The sequence below is a fragment of the Phocoena phocoena genome, chromosome 8 (genome assembly GCF_963924675.1).
Source record: "Phocoena phocoena chromosome 8, mPhoPho1.1, whole genome shotgun sequence".
Taxonomy (NCBI): Eukaryota; Metazoa; Chordata; class Mammalia; order Artiodactyla; family Phocoenidae; genus Phocoena; species Phocoena phocoena.
In genome coordinates, this window is record NC_089226.1 from 108,361,586 (window position 1) to 108,382,553 (window position 20,968).

At 65.6% G+C, this 20,968-nt stretch overlaps 1 protein-coding gene across 2 annotated transcripts; it reads right to left on the minus strand.

Annotated features, from left to right (window-relative positions):
* Nucleotides 1-1,376: 1,376 nt before the first annotated feature.
* CD81 (CD81 molecule) lies at nt 1,377-19,990 on the minus strand. Of its 2 annotated transcripts, none has more exons than XM_065881405.1 (8): nt 19,809-19,990; nt 8,345-8,459; nt 4,582-4,679; nt 3,733-3,807; nt 3,326-3,430; nt 2,681-2,782; nt 2,045-2,131; nt 1,377-1,954 (listed from the first exon to the last, which is right to left on the minus strand). In XM_065881405.1, the coding sequence occupies exons 1-8, from the start codon at nt 19,872-19,874 to the stop codon at nt 1,892-1,894; spliced, it is 711 nt and encodes a 236-aa protein (XP_065737477.1). In that variant the 5' UTR covers nt 19,875-19,990; the 3' UTR covers nt 1,377-1,891. The 2 variants fall into 2 exon arrangements, with proteins under 2 accessions (XP_065737477.1, XP_065737478.1); XM_065881406.1 differs by having other exon boundaries at nt 1,892-1,954; nt 2,045-2,128; nt 19,809-19,874.
* Nucleotides 19,991-20,968: the final 978 nt, after the last annotated feature.

A 20,968-nucleotide genomic window follows, 5' to 3' on the forward strand; every position in this document is an offset into this window, starting at 1 on the left:
CGGCGCTGTTCCCGGGCACTTCCGGTCCTGGGCTAGAGCGGCCGGCCACGCCCTCGTGGGTCCCGGGAGCCGGGCCGCGGGGCGTGCCTCAGGTTGCGCGCTCGTGCCAACCTCCCGACTGCCCGGGCCCGCCGTGCGGCAGCTCTCCTGGGAGAGGCGCCCCTACCTATTCCTGCCGATGGTCGATGGCCTGGCTGGTTATTTCTGCCCGGAAGCGCAGGGCAGATCCCAGTCTCCCCTGGACGGGCTGCACGTACCTCGGCCCGGGGCCCAGGCGGCCGGCGCCCTTTCCCTGCTGGCGCCTCGCCTGCTGGACGGCCAGAGCGCGCTCCCTCGCCCCGGGCTGCAGCCCTGGAATCCAGGGTTCAGGCCATGCTGCGGCCTAGCCCAGGGACCCAGAGAGGAAACAGGGCCCGTTCTGATCATCCCTAAGGCCACCCCCATGCAGGGCCTCACCAGGAACGCGGAATCCAGGCCACCGCAGGCAGCTAGTTCACACCGCAGCTAGCAGGGGTGACACCCAGGCCTCGGCCAGGACGTTCCCAGGGCTTCGCAGCACAGGGAGAAGTAAAAAGGAGCGGGTTCCTTGGGCCATCCAGTTTTCCCAACCCACCAGCACCCCCCTGGACTGTGGAAGGGCAGGCCCGCTGAGGCCCTGTGACCCCCCCCAATGCAGGGCTGGGGTTAGTTTCCAAAATCAGGCCCCCAAGGAGGCCCCAGGGAACCCTTGACGTATGAATCCCAGCCAGGGACTTGTCTCAAGAGGTCAAGTTAATGTACGTGCAGGGGGGTACCTGCATGCAGCTAATGGTGACATCACCCAGCATTCCCGCTGGGGGCAGCAGCCTACCCAAGAGATGACTGGGCCTCAGTCCACGGTGGTGGGCCAGGTAGGCTCCCCCAGGTAGTGGCTGAGGCCTTGCCCTCCAGCCCCTGCAAGATGTGGGCAGCCAGCCCCATGACGGGACGTCTGCAAGCAACTAGGTGGTCAGAGAAGAGCCCCTCAGACCCTTGGGAGGGAGCAGGGTGTCCATGCTCCTGAGCTGGCCCTCAGGAGGGCAGGGAGTCTTGCAGGGGCCCCACATCCTGTACCACATTCTTGGGCCGCCTGCCTGCCCCGCACAGACCCTGCTGGGCAGTGGTGCACAAGGAATGGGGGTGGAGGCTGCTCCAGGTGGCACAAGGCCCAACAAAGGGGCACCCCCTCCGCGGAGTCCTTCTGGGCGCCCCACAGACACACACCAACAGGGTCGGCAGCACAGCCTGGGCCCAGCGAGGTCCAAAGAGCTGAGCACCGCCTGCGCCAGGCTCCTCGGGCTGCCCCTGGGTCTCAGACACCATGGGCACAGGAAGGGGCCGGACATCGTGGTAGCATGCCTGATTTTTCCTTCTTTATTGAATGACTTTCAAGATGTAATTACAATCGAAGGTGACGCGTTAGAAAGGAGAGGTGCGTTGAAGGCATAAGGCTGCTCGTGGACCCGGCTCTAGAGACAGGTGGCCGGAAAGGAACAAGGATTAAAAAAGGCTGAGCGTGTGCCACCCGTGGGGACGGGTGGGTAGGAGGGTGCAGCTTGGCCGGACGGCCCTTCGTGGCCCCGAGGAGAGGCCCGGCTGAGCAAGCAGAACCCCCGAGCAGCCCCAAAAGCAGAGGGGGCCCCTGCCCTGCAGTCCCCAAGGCCACTCACATGCCACCTACAGGTGACATCAGCCCCGAAAGCAACAGGGAACTTCAGGACAAGAACAAAACCTCAAAAGTAAAAAGGCTGATAAGTGTAGCAGTGATACCAGGAGGTTATATACACAGGTGGTGACGGCCCCTTCTCAGAAGTGTCCGGGTCGCTCTGGGGGCCCTGCAGGGGTCCCAGCGGCCCTCCCTGCGGCCTCGGCCTCAGTACACCGAGCTGCTCCGGATGCCACAGCAAAGCACCATGCTGAGGATCATCTCGAAGATCTGCGGAGAAGGGGGTGGGGCGGGCAGGTGGGTCAGCGGCCGGAGACCCGCGGGGGGACCCCGAGCAGATGCCCGGCCCGCCCCACTCACCATGATCACAGCCACCACGATGGCGGCGATGCCGATGAGGTACAGCTTCCCCGAGAAGAGCTCGTCGATCTTCCCGTGGCAGTCCTCCTGCGAGGGTGGCCAGACAGCGTTCAGAGGTGCCCGTCCTCAGCCCCCGGCGAGGCCGTGGCCCAGGGTCATTGCAGAAGGAGCACAGAGGGGCACAGCCCTGCCCCCCAGCACCCCTCAGCAGAGGTGTGAACAGGGCCTAGTCTGTGCCAGGTTTTACCTCACATCCGTTTTAAACAAACACGGAAATGGCGAGTGTGCCGCGTGCGCCCTCTTGCACTCAAGAGATTGGGAAGCACCGCCGCGACGGGGCTGACCCGGGAGGTCAGGGCGCCTCCATGCCCGGTTCAGAGGGCTCCCCCATCGGGAACCTGGGCCAGAGACTCGCCTCCCCGTGGGCCGGCCGGCAGCAAAAATTTGGCCTCGGCCCCCAGGCAGAGCAGCCCCAACTCCAGCCACAGCGCTGCCCAGTATGGCCGTGTCCTTGCCCTTGCCAGCGGGAGCCCCGAGAGGGCCAGCCACCGCCCAGGACCCACCAGGGGTGGCAGCCAAATGGGGGAGCAGGCAGGCCCCGCCCCACCCTGGGAGGCCCCACCCATCACCACACACCTTTAGCAAGTTACTGATGACGTTGCCGCTTGAGGGACACAGGCTGTTCTTGAACACAGAGGTGGTCACTGTGGTCAGCGCGTTGGAGCCACAGCAGTTAAGCTGCAGAGATGGAGGGCGCCCGCCTTCAGCCCTGGACACGTGGCCCCAGGAGCTGCGCCGGCCAGGCGTGGGGGCGGGGAGCTGGGCGGGTTCCCTCCAGGGGGAGAACGGAGCCCAGGGGGCCCACTCTGCCCCCTCCTCCCACTTAGCTGTACTGCGCAGAGACCCCTGCACCCCATCTTCCTTGGCTCATCTAGTTCCCACCGGGGACCCCCAGGTCCCTCAGAATCCCCCCAGGTTCCAATGCCCCTCCCGCTCCTGGCTGAGGTCTCACTGAGAGGACAAAACCCCAGGTCCCTGGACGCCCTCCCTGGCCCCCGCCTCTCCCCTGGTCCGCCGGCCCCTCTGGACACCCTCTGCGGCCCCCGCTTCTCCCCTGGTCCGCCAGCCCCCCTGGACGCCCTCCCCGGCCCCCGCCTCTCCCTCGGTCCCCCGGCCCCTCTGGACGCCCTCCCCGGCCCCCGCCTCTCCCCGAGTCCCCTGGCCCCCCTGGACGCCCTCCCCGGCCCCCACCTCTCCCCCGGTCCCCCGGCTCCCCTGTACCGTCTCGTGGAAGGTCTTCACCACAGCCTTGGCATTGTTGGCGTCGTCGTCCATTATGGCCTGCTGCAAGGCCTGGTCGTAGAACTGCTTCACGTCCTTGGCGATCTGGGGAGGGAGGCGGTCACAGCACAGCAGGACTGCCCCCCCCCCCCCGAGACGTGCCCTCACCTGGCTCTCCCGGAAGGGATCACTCCCAGGACAGACCTGCCCGCCACTGAGCCCTAGAGAAGGTGACCCTGCCTTCCGCTCGGTCGCCATGCTGCCTCTTCCAGAAAGCCCTCTGTGGGCTTCCTACCGGGAAGAGCCCTCCCAAAGCACCCTGCAGTCCGACCCCTCCCCCGCAGCCGGAGCCCCTTCCCCCTCCCCACCAGCAGCCCCCCTGCCCCTCCCCACGGACGCTGCCTCACCTGGTCCTTGTTGACAAAACCCCAGATGCCGGCGGCCACTTCACAGGCGAAGAGGATCACCAGGCAGGTGAAGAACTGAAAAGGGGAGGGGATGGCGGAGAGGGCAGGTCAGAGCTGGCCAGAGAGGGCCCGGGCCTTCCTGAGGCCCCAGTGACCGGCCGGCATGCACGGGGTGGCCGGTGGTATCCACCCACCCAGGACCCGACGGGATGAGAGGCGTGGGGCCGAGAAGCAGAATCTAGGACTCGGCCCGGCAGCGAGATGCCAATGTTCTCATCATCCCCGAGGGACCAGGCTCCACAGGATGGGGTGGGTGTGGGAGGGGAGGACATGGTCGGTTCTGGGTGGGTCGGAAAGGGCAGGGAGGCAAAGCCCACGGGAAGGGTGTCGCCGTGGTGTGCCTGGGCTCGCCCACCGGAGACACAGGCACAGCCTCCTGCAGCCCACGTCTCCCAGACGCCAGGCCCTGGGCAGCACAGCCAGGCCTCCACTTCCCTTCGGTGGGTGACATGCCTAGGGGCACCTGAGGCTGGCTCTGGGACTGGGACTCACTCACTATTATATCTGGCTTTTTTTAAGGAAGAAAAAGAAAAAGCAACTTTGGAACTCTGTAGGAACTAGACAAAGAACTAGACGTAACGGCAGTCCACCTCGGAGGGATTTGAGAACCGATTGGGGAAACCGAAGAGCTGGCATTCTGGGGGAGGTCCGCAGGGTTAGACTGGCCGGGGGGGCACCAGGCTCCACGTCGGGGACTGAAGGCGTTCTGTCTCCACCGGAGCTCCCGGTTCTGCCCCCGGCCGGCCCCGCAGCCCTCACCCTCAGCCTGGCCCCGGCCCAGGGCCTTACCGTCCCCAGCAAGCACTGGGACTCCTGGATGGCTCCGTAGCAGCCCAGGAACCCAACAAACATCATCACAGCACCCACGGCAATGAGGATGTAGATGCCTGCAGGGGAGAGACGGCTGCCTTCAGTGCCCTGACACCCCAAAGAGGCAGGACAGATGCCCCTGGAAGCCCCCCTCCCCGGCTGCGTACACACACCCCACTGCCCAGGCCTCTGGAGGGGCCACGAGGCGCCGACGCCTGCCCTGCTGGGAAGACAGCAGATGCCCGGAGGCTTGGAGAGGAGCTGCAAGGGCTTGGCAGCCCGGCGGGGCCGTGTGGGCTCCTCTCCAGGCCTCAGTTTCCTCCTCTGTGACGTGGGTGGAGACCGGCGTTGCCGAGGCCAGGACCGAACGGCCCGTGGTTAGTGTTCAGAGAACTCAGTGCGACGCCACAACCCAGACCCTCTCTGGTTCCCGCAGTCTCCGGGATTTGGGGGCACCGTGGAGGACCACCCCCGTCTTGGCGCAGAGGACCCAGCTACTGGCCCGTGGGGTGGGGTGGAGGTGAGCCCAGGGGTCTGGCGAGTCCACTTCACTTGTGCCTTCTCAGACGGGGGCTCGAGTCCAGCTGCTCTGCTCAGAGGAGGGGGCTTTCCCCGGCTTCTGAGGCCCTGACCCCGGGGGCTGGAGCCTGCTGGACGCAGAGGCCTGGCGGCTGGGATAGCTCAAGGATGGCACACGGGGTCAGTCTGCCCCCCTGGCCTGCCCAGCACCCACTGCTGGTCATGCGGCCTTTCTCTGCATCCACAGTTCACCCAGGCGGGGCCCGTGCCCCTTGAAACGCGGACCACGTCTCTCCAAGGACCTCCCACAACCCTAGTCCTACCAGCAGACCTGGGCCCACCCCCCAGTCGCCACGGTTACGCGGCGGGCAGGCAGCCCAAGCCCCCTCCACAGTGCTAGGACAATGGGTCCCAGGGCTCCGGTGCCAAGGGCCTGTCGCCCCTGCCTGGCCAGGCTTTGGAGAAGGAGCCTGGGGGCCAGGACCCACTGCTGGGCTCAGAAAACGCCCGGGGCCTCCCCTCTGGACAGACGGAGCCTCCCGCCAGGCCTGCCCTCGGGGGCTCCTCACTCGGGCACAGCACCCTTGAGCCAGGTGTCCTCTGCTCAGGTCCTGAGACCCCCATCCCCACATCACTACCTGAGGTTCAGCGAGATGGCATAGGGCGCCAGGGAGGGGCACCTTGGCGTTCCGGGCTCTGGAGGGTCCTGCGAGAGGCTGGGAGACCCAGAGGCGGTACCTGACCCACCCACCACCCCCAGGCCCAGCCCCAAGCCCCCCACGGTGCCGGGTTTCCACCTAGAGCCCTCGGCCTGGTTCTGGCCAGTGAGGTCCGGGACCCCCCTGGGCCCTGCAGCATTGCCTGGCGTGCTAAGCCAGCCCAGCTCACCCTCCCCCGCTGCCTGGCACTGGACAGACAGCTCTTGTCAGGGCCCACGTCTGCTCCCCCAGCTCCCTGGCAGGCCCAGTCTGCATCAGAGCCAGCAAGAGGCTCCGGAAGGCCGGCCCTGGGTGGGCAGGAACTCTGTGGCCAGAGGGGCTCTGAGAGGCCCCCGCCCATGGGGACACAGCAGAAGGTCCAGGGGCTGGCACCCAGCCTGCTGGGTGGTCCCGCAGCTAACACTGCTTCCCCAGCAGCCGGCACTGCTTCCCCAAGGGCAGAATTCTCCAGAGCCAGGAGAAGCCAGGGTCAGGCCCCAGGTGATGTGCGGCCCCCAGTGAGTGGACCAGGGGGACACCTGCTCCAACGCCAGCCTTGCCCTCGATGAGCCTCTCCCGTGGGACCCCTTCCCCGCCAGAGCCTGAGCACAGCCCCGCCGCCTCCATTCTCCCGCCAAGGTCCCCCCAGACGTCTGCGCGCCGGCGGCCTGGACCGTGTCCCTAATCCAAGCCTGCAGCCCGTCGCCGCTCTTGCCCCATCCTGGCCTGAAGCAGGGGAGCTTTCAGCTCCTCTCCTGCCTCCTGGGCCAGACGCTGGGCTGACAGCAGGAGCTGCCCCAGCCACGAGGCTGGCGGCCCCGGACCCAGCAATTTGGGAGGGACCCCTTCCCAGACTGCTCGCCCTGGGGCCGGTTCAACTCTGCCACCAGCAGAGCCCACGCCCACTGCACCCAAGGTCCCAGAGAGGGGGACGGAGAGATGGCAGCAGCCCTTCCCACATTGGGACAAAAGGCCCGGCCACAGGTCGGTTCAGACCCCCGCGGGGGCTCTGAGAGGGAAAGGAGAGGCCTGGGAGGAGCCCCGCAGGAGAGAAACACCCCTCGAGGGCCCAGAGGACACTCCCACGTCCTCAGACGTGTGGGCCCCGTTGACTGCCTTGCTTCTGAGGGGGCCTGGTGCGTGTGCGGGGGCCCCGGGTCACGGACCCCTTGTGCCCTCTCGGGAGGCAGACTCACCCTCTGCTCCTGAGACTCAAACCTGTGAGGGGCCCCACAGCATGGGGGGAGCCCAGGAACCTGCGGAAGAGGGCTCGGGACCCTCCCCGGGATGGCTGGCCCCGGGAGCCCCGCCGCCAGAACCCTAGGCTCCGGTCTCTGCCCCACGTCCATGGCCCCCGGAACCCAGCCCTCCCAGCTATGGCCCAGAGGGCCACGGGCAGGGAGGGGGCAGGCACCCCCCACGGCCCCGGGGCGGGAGGTGAGTGTGTGGGCCACTCCCACCGAGGGTCAAGCATGTGACCCAGGATGGCTGCTGGCCCCTCACGGCGCCCTGAGCCCTGAAGGTTCCCTGCCCTGCTGCTCGCCTGTGGGAGCGAGAGGGGCCGGCCCAGGAGCCAGTCCTTTAAAGGACAGAAGCATCTCAACAAACACTCCCACAGCTCCACAAGGGCCAGACCCCACCTTCCCTGGTGGGGGGAGGGGGCCCAGCAGGAGGCGGGGGGCACCCCTTCTCCCCTCCCGCCCCTCCGTCGCTCCTCCGGCACTCCCACCCCCACCCCGGGGGCCGCTGGCCCAAGTCCCCCCCGCCCCAGCCTGACGGATGCCCCGAAGGGGCCACCACGGGCGCCCAGGAGGCAGACTCACAGCCTAACACAGCGGCTATAGGTGTGGCTGCAGGGCTGAGTCATGCAGGCCCTGAGTCTCCATCCTGGGGGCTCTGGGCTCCAGCCCCACCCTCCCAGGAAGCCTCCCCTGAAACACCCACCATATGACACAGGGGAGCGCAGGGGAAGGGGGCAGGCGCGGCCCAGTCTGAGCGCCACGCCACTCGCCAGGCCACTCCTGGCCCCCCGCTGGAAGGGACCTCTGTGCTGCCCGGCAGCACCCCTGTGCCGGGCCTCCCGAACACCCCTGTGCCCCCGCCCCACCCAGCTGCCGCTCTCCTGCTCCGCCGCGCCCCCCACGGTGATCGGGTGGGGTCCCAAAAAGCCACACACACACACCCCGCCCCCAGTTCCAGCTCTCCCTGGGAGCACCCCCCGCCCAGGCAGGCACTGCACCAACTCCAGAGGGGACCCTCAAGGCCCCCAGGCTGACATAACCCCACCTGCTCTCTGGCTCCGTCTCTCCCTCTGGCCGGAAGAGCCCTTCCTGGCTGGCCTCCTCCCTGTCCCAGCAAGAAGCCAGCCCCGCTGAGCTGGCTCAGCCCCTGCTTCCTCCTGGAAGCCCTCCGTGACAGCCTGTCTGAGGCCTTACTGAGCTATGATCACACACCCCAGTGGCCCGTTCCTGCCGGCCCCCAGCCCACAGCTAGCCGGGGTCCTCAGCCCGTCCTCTGCCACTTACCTACGTAGAAGGTGTTGGGTGCAGGCCTGTCTCCGAGCTCCAGGTAGAGGAGGTTGGTGGTCTGAGGGTCATGGCGAAGCCACAGGGCCACGCCTAGGATCACACCTCCAGCCAGCTACAGAAAGAGCAGGGCATGGTGTCACTCGTGGCCCGGAGCCCAGCAGTGGTGAGTGTGAATCCACCACACGCACACACGCACAGAGGAGGGTGCCGAGCCCTGCTGTCCGCTGCGTCTGCGTGAAGGGCTTCCCTCCGGGCAGGACGCACTAGCCCCTGGGGTCTGGGCTGCCGCTGGCTCCAAATGTCTGATTTGCTGCCTTGGTTGTCAAGATGCCCCGGGGGACCTGGGCATGGGGGACCATGTGGCTGGTCCCCAACCCTCCCGCCAGCACCACTGGAGTGAGACTCCCAGACAGGTTACCAGATAAGATGCAGGACACCTGGTTAATCTGCATTCAGACAGACAACAAGTACTTCTTTGAGGAGGGGGTGGGCACTCGATGCCACGGGGGCCCTGGTGTGGATGGCAGAGGCTGCTGGGGCCGGTGGCGGCCGGGAAGCCACAGGGCCGGGGCTTTGTGGGGTAACTCCCTGCCATCACGGAGACGGCAAACCGCCGGGAGAGCAAGGGAGCTCGCGGCGCTCGCCAGAGAGACCGCAAGGCGGAGGCTGCGCTGAGGGGCGGGCAGGAGAGGGGGCTCTGCTCAGAGCCTGGCACGGGGGGCGCGGGCTTCCGGCTGACTCATGCCCCTGCGAGCACGGTGGCTCAGGGCTAGGTGGGGTCTGTCCTCGAGGGTGAGCCCAGACCGGGCCCAGCAGGCCCACGCCTGAGCATCTGACCCACCCAGGCAAGCTGGCCCCCGCACCCCAGCCTCCTCCCTGGGCTGCTCCCCGAGGCAGTAACTGTCCCCGGAGCTACAAGCACCAGCTCCTACACAGACCGTCAGCTACGTGTCCAATGAGGAAGAGAAACCGAAAAGCGGACCCCAAGAAGACCACCTGGCTGGCCCAGTGCCTGTCCCCAAGGCCCTGGCCAGGGAGCGCGGCCCTGAGACAGGCTCAGTAGAGCGTGTGGGACTCGAAGCCCCAGCACCAGGGGCTGCCCCACGGAAAGCCCCAAGCATCTCCAGGGATCTCCAGGGATCTCCAGGCAGGTGACGCTAGGGCGCTGATGGGGGACGGGGAGGCCAGGAGCCCTGCGGCCCCAGCCCAGGCTCTCCTACGCTGGGCTCCATGGACGATGAGGCTGGTGGGGACCGCTGGGGACCGCTGGCGCCCGGCAGCAGCCGGGCTGACCCCGAAGGTGGTGCTGTCGACACCGCCCCCCCCCCCCGAGGGTGGGACGGCACCCTCTCTGACCCCCTCTTCCAAACGTTCAACTAGGGACTCCACTCCCCACACCCAGGGCAACACACTTGCTCTCCCCCTTCCCAGAGCACATGCAGCGGGACCGACAGGGTCCCTCCGGGGCCCCCGGGCCCCCACTGCGCACCACTGGAAGGGCAGTGCCGAACTCCCCGCGTCCCGTGGCTGCTCCTGGTGTCTGTCACACCCACAAGCGGGTGGGAGGGCCCGGGGACGGGGCAGGGGGAGGGGGAGGGTGGGGATGGAGGGGAGGGCGGGGACGGGCAGGTAGGCTCCGGGAGGGAGTCCCGCTCCTCTGGCTGCTGTCTGCAGCTCCTGGGCAGGCGGGCAGCGGTGGTGAGGCTGAGGGTTGCCGTGGTAACTCTGGCTAGAAACCGCCACTTATTCTGTTTTGAAACTGTGGTCCAGAGACTGCTTTGTGAGACGTTGCAGGACGGAGGGGGTGGGGCAGGGGGAGCCCTGTCCTGGGCCTCCTTTGCAGTCACAGAGGCCTGGCCCCAAGCCCTGCCTCAGCCTCAGTATCGCCGTCGGTAAGGAGAGCTGAGCGTGGAGTGGCACCTCCTGCCCCCCTGGCTGGGCTGGGACCACTCCCATCTTCCCCATGCAGCCCCTCTCCCCAGAAGCCGAGGGGACAAGCCCATCTAGGGCACTTGGTCCTAACAAACGCTGTGAGGGTAATGCTTATCCCAGCACCCAGATGCCAACCGTGGGGTGGCAGGCAAAGTCCCCATCTCTCCTGTCTCGGGAAGGGCTTTCCACTGCAGACCCCAGGATGTGCGGGGGGCAGGGGCAGAGGGGGGACAGCAGCCTCCAGACTCCCCTGTGGCTCCAGCCCACCTCCTGAAGGGTGAACAGGGAAGGCAGTCCCGCCTCCAAGCAGGGGAGAGCCTGGCGCTTAAGTGTACCCTCCTCAGCTGGTCCTCAGTCATTCCAGGCCCCGCACAGACCCGCTGGGGTGGGCCTGGATGAAGGCAATGGTGGCAGTGGCCACCCCCAGTTTCGGGGGCTGGGATGGGCATTCACCTAAGGTCACCTACAGAGGAAGGGGAAAGGCAGCACTGCGAATCCCCCCCGAATCCCCCCACGCAGGCCATGAGAAAAGGCAGAGGGTGGGGTGGACCCGTGCCTCTGCAGGGAGGGGTTGCCCAGGGCAGGGCAGGGGTCCGAAAGAAGCCTGCTCTTCAAAAGCTAACCCACGGACTGGGGCTTACAAATGGCTAACAAAGGACCCGTATCCAAAATTTATAAAGCACTTGCAATACTCTAATGACAAGAAAACAAACAACCGAGTTTTAAAAAACAGGCAAAAGAAAAAGAAATTGGACACTTCGCCAAAGAAGAAACGTGCACAGCAAATAAGCGCGTGGAAAGACGCACAGTCATTGGTCGCAGGGAGACAGATGCAAATTAAACCACAGGGAGACGCCCCCAAGCACCTATGGGATGGGCTGAAGTGAGAAGACCCCCAGGCGAGGGTGGGGAGCAGCGGGGACACAGGAGACAGAGCTTGGGCCCTCGGCACGAGGACCCCACCTCCCCTCCACCCGCCACGCGCCCAGCCCCTGCACCCCCAGTACTGCCCCAGGGCGTGGAAGCTCGTGCCCACACAAACGTGCCAGCAGCTTTCCTGGTAACATCCCCAAACCGGGGACAATCCGGTGCCCTTCAAGCGGTGAGTGGGTGGATGCCCACCAGCAGGGGAAGGGAAGAAACTCCTGACACAACCACCAGAGTGAATCTCCAGATACCCGCGCCGATCTAGACCAAGAGGAAAAACCACCGCCACCTTCCGATTCCGTTCACATAAAAAGTACAGGAAATGCCGATCACGGGCACAGATGACAGGCCGGCGGGTGGCCTGGGATGGGGAGGAGGGATCCCAAGGCCCCGGGGACACCTCTGCGGGTGATGGATACATTCACTCTCCTGGTGGACCACCGTCTAGGTCTCGCAGGTGCCTCCTTATGTCAAAACCTACCAAGTTGTACATTTTAAACGTGCAGTTGACGCTATGTCAAACAAAGCTGTTTAAAAAACCCCACACACCCAAATCCCCATCCACTGAACTTCTAAGCCGCAAAGCCTTTAGGGGTAAATGTTTCTCCCGGTCCCAAAGGATCCAGCCTGCTGTCTTCATGCCAACCGTCCGCCAAGGTGAGGACCCCCAGGCTTCTAGCAGCCAACAGCAAGCATCTGGAAACGCTGAAGTCTTGTCCACAAGACTGAGGTTTTAGGGTCAAAAAAGGGACTGGATAAACGAAGGAACACTTATGCCCACTATAAAACGGAGTCCAGACTTAATGGAAAGCACTTAGTCCTCGCATTGGGTGGGAGTCAGAATGTGGCAGCCAAGGGCCCCCAGAGCTTCTGGCTACTGGGTCATCTCAGGACCATCTCGGCACCTTTGTGCCTCCAATATCCTTGTGTGTATGATGAGGAACTAAAAGTACACAAGCTGAAAAGATGTGGTACGTATATGCAATGGAATATTACTCAGCCATAAAAAGGAACGAAATTGGGTCGTTTGCAGAGACATGGATGGATCTAGAGACTGTCATACAGAGTGAAGTAAGTCGGAGAGAAAAAAACAAATATCGTATAATAACACATATATGTGGAACCTAGAAAAATGGTACAGATGAAAGGGTTTGCAAGGCAGAAATAGAAACACAGATGCAGAGAACAAACGTATGGACACCAAGGGGGGAAAGCGGCAGGGGGTGGGGGATGGTGGGATGAATTTGGAGATTGGGATTGACATGTATACACTGATGTGTCTAAAACAGATAACTAATAAGAACCTGCTGTATAAAAAATAAAATTCAAAAAATAAAAGAAAAGTACACAAGCTGACCGACGCAGGGCGCTCAGATGATGCCACCGTACACGGCGTTCGACAGCGCGGGCGGTTACTGTGACCACCCTCGGCAGTTTTCAGGCAGGCTGCTCAGTGGCAGAGTCTGACACATCTCCGCTCACCCCCTCCCCCTCTCCTGCTAGCTGGCCTGGTGGAAGTGCCGCTGCCACCTGCTCCTGCGTCCTGAGATGCTCCTGCTTGGGTGGGACTGGTGAGCGGCTCAGGAAGGAGCCCCTAACCTGTTGGGATCACTGAAGGGTTCCACACCAGGGGACGGCACGGACTGTCTGTAATCCTATGAAAGATGCAGTTTCTGTTTCTTTCTTCCTCCTTTCTGAGAATTAATAAATAATAGCGTCAACTAAAAGGGGGGGGAAGGGAGCTGCCAAGTACACTGGGTTCCTGCCCGGCCTGTCTGCATTTCCAAGAAGCAGCTGAAAGGGCGTAGGAGTGGGTGCTACCCGGGCAGGCCCGGGGCAACCCTCCCCCCGCCCCGGCTCCTGCCAGGCCCTGGGTGGGAGCTGAGCTGGGATCTGTCTTCCATCCGTCCCCACCCACACGTGCTGGCCCAGTGGTCACCCCAAGTCCTGCCCACGTATTCCAGGAGTGACAGGGACACCCACGCACCAACGTGCTCCCTTACTTAGCAGCTCTGGCGCTCTCAGAGACAGATGATAGAAGGGGCAGCTCCCTCGTGACCCGGGAAGGGCCTTGGCTCTGAGCCGCTCTGCTCCCTAACCCGCCACCGCAAGGGGTGCACACTCTTGCTGGGAAGATGTGCCATGAAGTGCCCATGCAGCTCGGCAACCAGGAGGTCCTGAGGGCCTGGAGACCCTCCCCGGGAGGGCAGTGAAGGCCACAGGCAGGAAACGCCCTTGCAGACTCCGGGATAAGTCAGAGGATAGAGGCACAGCAAAGACCTTTTGAGGGTGGGATGTGGAGGGTCAGTGGGGGCAGAGGGCACCACCATTGGGCTGGGCGGGGACCTGGGTCTCTAGAGGCTGACCCTCCATCTCCACCCACCATGAGAACAGGGTGACGCGGGGCCCAACTCAGCCTTCCCCGGGGATGGGCAGTGACCCTACGGCCCTGTTGTGCCCTCCGGGAACACAGCCACCCAGCTCAAGGCGGGAAGGAAGTACAGAGAGAGGAGCAGGGACCCTCGCCTCAGCCAGGAAGCGGAAACTACCCTCCAGGCCCCTCGACGTCAGGAAGCTGCCTGGACTGGCCTCTAAGAATAGCCACGGGGGCGGAAGAGGACACTGGCCCTCCTGGGCCCCGCCAGCTGCGGGATGCAGGAGCCCCTCGTCACCGGCAGGGGAGTGCAGGCCCCTGAGGACACCCTGCCACCTCTCTGGGCACAGCGGAGTGCGCCTGGGGAACCCGCAGGGCCCGCCTGCTTCCTGGGCCCGTCCCCTAGATTACCTACCACCCACTGCAGGCGGGGAGGCCGGGAAGCAGCCTGCTCCCCGGCCCTACACTCACCCCACTGGCTGAAAGGGCCCCTCCTGTGGGATGTCTCCGTGTCCCCTCAGCCCCTGCAGCGAGGGGCGTGTGGACACAGACGTCCCAGCCACCTGCCGGCAAAGGGCGCTCGAGGGGCTGCAGCGGGGCGCACACATCAGACAAGGAGGATCTGGGTAGGCTGGGGAAACACTGGGCAGAAGACAGGAGGTGGGTGGGCCCAGGCAGGGGCCAGAGGTGAGTGGAGGGGCCCCGGGGCAGGCCGGGTTCTCTGGCCACCATGTGCTCCCCGCACAACCCCAGGCACAGCCCCCCCACCCTTAGGGATGCCCTGTCCCCTGCCTGGAGCCGTGCAGGCCGCAAACCACAGTGGTTGAAGGACTGGCCCTGGTTTCCAGTCTGCCTCCACCACTTCCTCGTGTGGGCACTCGGGACCTCGGTCTCCTTATCGCTCCAGTGGGCCAGCTGGAGGCAAAGGGCATGGCTCCAGCCCAGCGCCCGCCTGGCACAGGGGAGCGGGACTTCGTGTGCGTCCGAGCCGTTATCTCGGGGACAGAGGGGAAGACTGCCCGTCCAGCAGGCGGGTGGCCGAGCCCCTGGGATGGGGGGCAGAGAGGGCCTGGCCCGTGTGAGAGGAAGACTCCCCGTGAGCTCCGGGGGCGGGCAGGATTCCACAGGGTACTTCCCAAACCCGCCGACACCCCCGAGACCAATGCCATCGAGCGCCGGGGCGCAGGCCTCCCAGCACCTGGGACTGGAGACCAGGAATGCGGGCGGCCCGAAGCCCTCCCTTCTGCTCCCCTGCAGCCCCAGGGTCACGGCCTGACCTCCACATCCCCGCCAGGAGCTGGCTGCTGGCTACCAAACTCGACGCCCAGCTGCAGGTGACGTGACAGGTCAGGCGGGTTACGGGGCGCCATTAGACGTCCCCCGAGGGAGAGTGATGACGCAGGCCGGCTGCGTGTGGGAGTCGGTACAGAGGCTTCCGTGTGACGGCCCGGGATGCCAGGGGGCCGCCCACCCCCCACTCCACATGGTCCCAGCCTCCCGTCCTTCACCTTCTCCACAATCACCCTGTTACCCCAGTAATTGGGGGCAGGGGGAGCACTAACCTTCCAAAGTTAGAAGGGGCATGGCTTCAAAGAAGGGGGCAAGGGGGCTGCCCGCTCCCCAGGCCTCTGTGGCGTTCGACCACCCTGCCCTCAGCACCCTCCCCCACCACGCACCGAGCCCCAGCACTAAGGTACCTCCCTGCCCGCCGAGCCCCGCAGCCCTCGAGCCCAGGGAGGGCGGCTACGCACCAACAGGCACCCCTGCGACCACGCGCTGCTGGCCGGCCAGCAAAGGGAGACCTACTGCCACCCCTGGGGCCAGGACCCCTGCCCGCCTGTGGGGATTCCCCCAGCACCTGGGGGCCCACCTAGAGCCCCAGGTAGTCTTGCGTGAAGCAGTACTTGGGCCGGTACAAAGTGTGGGGGCGGGGGAGGGGCACCGAAGTCCAGAGGCGGGTCACACCACACCTGCCGGACACCTGGAAAGGGCCGATTCGAAGTGAGCTTGGTGCTCCACGCAGCGTGAGGAGTCCCGGCACGGGGCCATGCTGCCTCCAAGGCGAAACCCCCAGCCCTGGCTGCGGGCCCGGCCTGCGTCTCGGGGGCGGGCAGAGCCAGGGTCCCCGCATTTCTCCCCCATCCCTACCTGGGGCCCTCTCCAAAACGCTGCACAAGTGCAAAGGTGACGTCTGCCCCTCCCACGGGTGTCCGGACTCTACACCTTATTGATTTTCATGGCTCTTCCCTGTCATGGGATTTCAGGCGCTGAAATGAAGGCGGGGGTTGGGGGGTAGATTATATGCAAGGGGGGTGCTTTGGGGGGCCCATCTCCCTGTCTGGACTTGGAAGCAGTATGAGTTAGGGATTGGGGGTGAACTCAATTTCTGGAGGCACACTGAGCTGGGGGTGGGGGTGTGGGAGGGAACCCCGCAGGGTGGGCACCGCACGGGCACTGGAGCAGAGCCGGCCAGGGTCCCAGGCTCCCCGCCTCTGGCTCCAGCTCTGCACCCCGTAATGCCCAGACACTCTCCCTGGGGCCAGCCCGTCCTGGGCACAGACCACAGATTTCCTCTTCTCAGCAGGCCCTGGCCCAACGGCCGTTTCCCCAGAGCGTGGCAGCCAGATGCCCGGGGGCACGAGGGGAGCTCACCTGCCCTCCCACTGAAACCAGGAACAGGAAATCCCTGCCCCCAGCCAGAGCCCGCCTGGGTCACATCCCCTCTCCGAGAAGGAAGGCGACAGAACCACTAAGTGATAGGCAGCCGTGTGCTGTCCGGAAGGAAGAATTTAAAGCCAGTTAGCAGGGCTTCCCATCAGCCCCACTCCCAGCCAGGTCTGGCCGAACGGCCCCTGCTACCTCTGGAAGGAAGCCCTGACTGCATCCGGCTGGAGGAGCCGCCAGTCCCAGCGGGGGCCACTGCTGCTGCCCCTGCAGAGGAGAGGCTGTGATCACACCCATTTCACAGATGAGGCGAGCAGGGCTCACACGGGGCGTGCGCCCGCCCCAGGTCGCCCACTCGAGTAGGGTGAGCAGGGAAGCAGGGGCAGGCGCCTCTGCCCATCCTGAGCTGCTCCAGCAGCAGGGCCGAGCCCCAGTCACCTCGCCAGGAAGCTCCCGGGCCCACCCCACCCGCGGGAATTCCGTGCCCTTGGGGGAGCATCTGCGCGGTCTCCCCAGCTCGGGCTGGCCGCTGCTCTTCCTGCCACGTCCCCACCTCACACCTCCGGGCCCGCCTGGCCAGGGCCCCCAAAGCAGGCTGGGGTCAGGCGTGCTGAGTGTACATAGCCGGGGCCCCGGGGTCTGGCGCCGAGAGGTGGGACAGCAAGCGTGTGTGCTGGTGTGTGTGGGCGTGCGTGGTGACCGGCTCCTTCTCAGACAGCATGCCAGCCTGCCTCTGACGCTGCCGCCCACGGGGGAAGGCTTTACTCTCTGAAATGAAACTTTAAAAAGTGCCCAGATCCAGGGATTGGCTCCTGCCCAGATCCTGGTGGCGCAGTGGTTGAGAATCCGCCCGCCAATGCAGGGGACACGGGTTCGAGCCCTGGTCCGGGAAGATCCCACGTGCTACGGAGCAACTAAGCCCGTGCGCCACAACTACTGAGCCCGCGAGCCACAGCTACTGAAGCCCGAAGCCTAGAGCCCGTGCTCCACGACAAGAGAAGCCACTGCAATGAGAAGCCCGTGCACCGGAACCAGAGAAAGCCCGCGCACGGCAATGAAGACCCAACACAGCCAAAAAAAAAAAAAAAAAAAACCCAGATCCAAATCCAGACCCCCGTCCTCAACCTCCTGACCCAGCTCCCACCCCCAGCGCCCCCTTACTGCACTGTGGCCAGGTGCACGGTGAGTGGGTGGGGCTGGGCACAAGGAGCCCTCCCTCACCCACTGGACCCTGAGGGGGCCTCCCAGGCGTCACTGCCTACACTGGCCAAGGAATGCGGTCTTCCCTACCAGCCACCATGCCCAACACCCATTTCCTGAACTAATCCGACAACAACCCCAGGGGAAGGACCCCCCGCTTCAGCAGGGAGGAAGCCCAGGACCAGAGCAGCAGGGTGGAGACTCCACCGAGGTCCAAACCCCTGGCACCATGCTCCTGGCCAAGCGATGCTGGAGGAGGGGATGCACAGAGAGGCACCCCCCCCCCACCCGCCTGCCGCCTGGCTCAGCGTGGCATCCCACCACAGGGGGCAGCCCGGCGTGGGTGGGTGGGGCCTTGCTGCCACTGGAAGCAAACGCTCCTCTGGCCTGCTGGGCATGCCCAGGGAGGAAGGGAAGGGGAGAGGCCTCAGAAACAATTCCTTAAGCCCGAACACAAAGTGGCCCAGGGTGGGGGTGGGGATGTGTCAGGCCTCCACCCCTGCTGCCTGGGAAATTACCAGAGGTACCCAGGCTGAGCTGGGGGTGGGGTGGGGGAGCCTGCCCTGGAGACCTCTCCTGCTGTGCAGGAGGGAGGGACTCACCTCGCCCCTACACTCAGTCCAAAGGCAAGAATGCACTCCTGCTAAGTCCCCTTCCTCCGCCCCCCCCCTCCACCAGGGCCCTCCCCGGCTCTGCGGGTACAGACAGGCTCAGGGGCTGGCAGCGGGGTGTCCCAGTGACACCCCTCCAAGACCACCCCTTCAGCAAAGCCTGCCCGGCCCACCCTGGCCCATCCTGACGGCCTAGCCGCTCCCACCCCCAGGGCAGAGGCTGCTGGCTACAGGACCCCCACCCGTGCCCCTGCAGGGAGGATGTGACACCTCCACTCCGTGTCCAGTCCCTGCACTGCCCACCCCAAATACGTCAGTGCCCCGAGGTCCACCCTGGGACCCTTGGCCGTCCAGATGGCAAACAGATGTCCCCAGGCCCACACACTTTTCCAGGAGCCATTTTAAAAGTTTACCCTCCCAGTGTCAACTTAAGAAAGCACCCACCCGACGTTGTCCTGGTCCTCCGTGACAAGGGGTGAGCGGCCTGGGGTGGCGGAGAAACAAGAAGGGGCCAGGAGGGGGCCCGAGTCACTCTGCCCAGGGGACCGCAGGGGACGCAGGACACAGCTGTGAGAGGGGCTCCCGACAACCATTCCTGGTCCCTCCGGGCCAGAAGGAGATCTCCACCCCCCAATTCCAACACTGACAGGAAATGGAAACAAAAGCCACAGCTTCATCAGTCACAGGCCAGCAGTGGAGGCTGACGAGGAAACACAGCTCAGGCCAGCAGCCCACAGACCCCACAGGCCAGTGAAGACTGACGAGGAAACACAACTCAGGCCAGCAGCCCGCAGACCCCAGGAGCCCCTCCCGCACCCTGAGACATCCAACCCGCGGGCTCCTCTTTCCAAAGCGGCCTCCCAAGCCCAGACCTGGACAACCACCCAGCCCCGGCACCCCTGGGGCTCGGAAACCCCAGGTCTCCAGGCTCCCTGCCTGTGCCAACTCAGAACACCCGCCCAGCCCCTTGCCCCTCACAGCCTCCACGGCGCCCCAGGGGGAGGACGGGCTGGAAGGTCAGGCTGGGTGAGGAGGGGAGGAAGATGGGGCTCCACAAGCTGGGGGCACCAGGTGGGAGGCATCCCAGCACGCGGGCCACCCGGGGCCCAGGGCGCTTCCTCTCTGCGCTTCGCCCCGGCCCGGACCCCCATACGACCCTCAGGGTGGCGACAGCAGGCAGGAGGGTCAACTGGACTGGGCCCGGGATGGGGTGGACGGTCCCCAAGACTCTGGCAGAGTGTGAGCACCCCGCCCCCCGCCCCTGCCACCGCACTGGGCCGCCCATCTAGGGGCGGTGGCCCCGATGAGCTCATGGGGGCGGGGCGTCTGGAGCCCCGCCCTCGAGCCCCTCAGTCCCCGCGAAGCAGGGTGGTCCCAGAAACAGCGGCCAGGAGGGCTGAAGCAGTGGCCGGGTACTGGGTTCGGAGCGCGCACCCACCGCACCACCACCATCACCAACGGGGAACAGACCCCAGGTCCCCAAACGGCCCGGCCCGGCCGCGGGGCTCTGGGGTCCCGACGCGCAGAGGCCCGAAACCCGTCTTGGAGCCCCCCGCCCCACCCTCGAGGTGCACGGCGGCCCCAGACGAGCCCCACCGCTGCGACCCACCGGCCTAGGACCCCCCACCATGCGCTCGGCGCACACAGGTGGCCCTGCAACTTGGCGGCCCGGTTGCGCCCCCTTGGCAGGGCCTAGCGGGGCGCGGCCTGCCAGGCTCGGGGAGCGCCCTCCCACCCGCGGCTCCGGGCTCACCCAGAAGACGAAATTGAAGACGAAGAGCAGGTACTTGATGCACTTGGTGCAGCCCTCCACCCCCATGGCGGCGCGGGCGGCGGGCGGCCTGCGGGGCGCGGGCCGGTCCTGGGCGGCGGGCGCGGGGCCTGGGCGCCTGATCGGCAGCCGGTGGCCTGGCGGGCGGCTGGGACGCGCGGACGGGGGGCAAGAAGGGCGCTGGAGGCCGGGCCGAGAAGCGTGCCTGTGTCTTTGCCACCGTTGCGCGCTCGCTTTCTGGCCGGGCGCGCGCCCCGCTCCGTCACTTATAGGGCGCAGAGGCCACGCCCCCGAGGCCCCGCCCCCGACCCTGCCGCCCGAGCGCGGAGAGGCAGCAGCCGCAGCCCCCAGCCCAGCCCCCGGGGGCGGGACGCACGTCCCTTCCCCCCTCGCTCACACACATCGGGGTGTCAGACCTGGTGCAGTCAGGACCCCGGGGCCTGGGCACAGAGTGCCAGGCGCGGCACGCGTCCCTGGGCTGCAGGCGCGCTCGGATTCCCCTAAGGGGCCGCGCCAGAGGACAGGCCTGCAGGCGGAGAAAACTGCTTCCCCTCCTCCCTCAGGCGCCTGGGACTACGGTAGCAGGCCCCGCGGAGGAGGTGATGCACGGGCGCCAGCTCTGCCGAGATAGCAGCGCGCTTGGTTCACAGCGCTCCCGGGATAGGAACCCGGGTGGCGGTTGATGCGGCCCTGGCCTGAAGGTCCCGGAAGGCGAGCCTAGGCCGCCAAGCCCTTGTCCCATGGAAGGGGGAGTCCCTGAGGGCTGTTGGAAGAGTCTGTGCTGGAAAGGTCACAGACAGGGTGTCCCCCAGGCCAGTGTTGTGTCCAAGAGGCCCAAGCCGCTTATGGAACCTCCAGGTGTTGTGTATTTCATGCACAGCCTGGTGGCGCCAGTACCGCAGGGGGCCGGCCCCACACTCCTGCTAAGGAGGCAGAGGGCTAAGGAGGCAGAGAGGCGAGTCATCAAGCTTTCTCCCCAGGTGACAGCAAGGTGACGTGCAGCTGGAGAGATGAGAGCTCTGCGTCTGCAGTAACCCTGGCACGAGTGACTACTGACCACTTGCAAGGTGGCCAGTGCCCCCGCTGGGGACTGAAGTTTTCATGTTATGCAGCTGGAGAGATGAGAGCTCTGCGTCTGCAGT

Excerpts from the sequence above, each read along its gene's own strand:
- CD81 (XM_065881405.1), bottom strand. The coding sequence starts at position 19,874 with ATGGGGGTGGAGGGCTGCACCAAGTGCATCAAGTACCTGCTCTTCGTC. Across the intron at positions 3,431-3,732 it reads GTTTTGTCAACAAGGACCAG|ATCGCCAAGGACGTGAAGCA; the intron begins GTGAGGCAGCGT and ends CTCCCTCCCCAG. Across the intron at positions 2,783-3,325 it reads TGAAGACCTTCCACGAGACG|CTTAACTGCTGTGGCTCCAA; the intron begins GTACAGGGGAGC and ends CCATCTCTGCAG.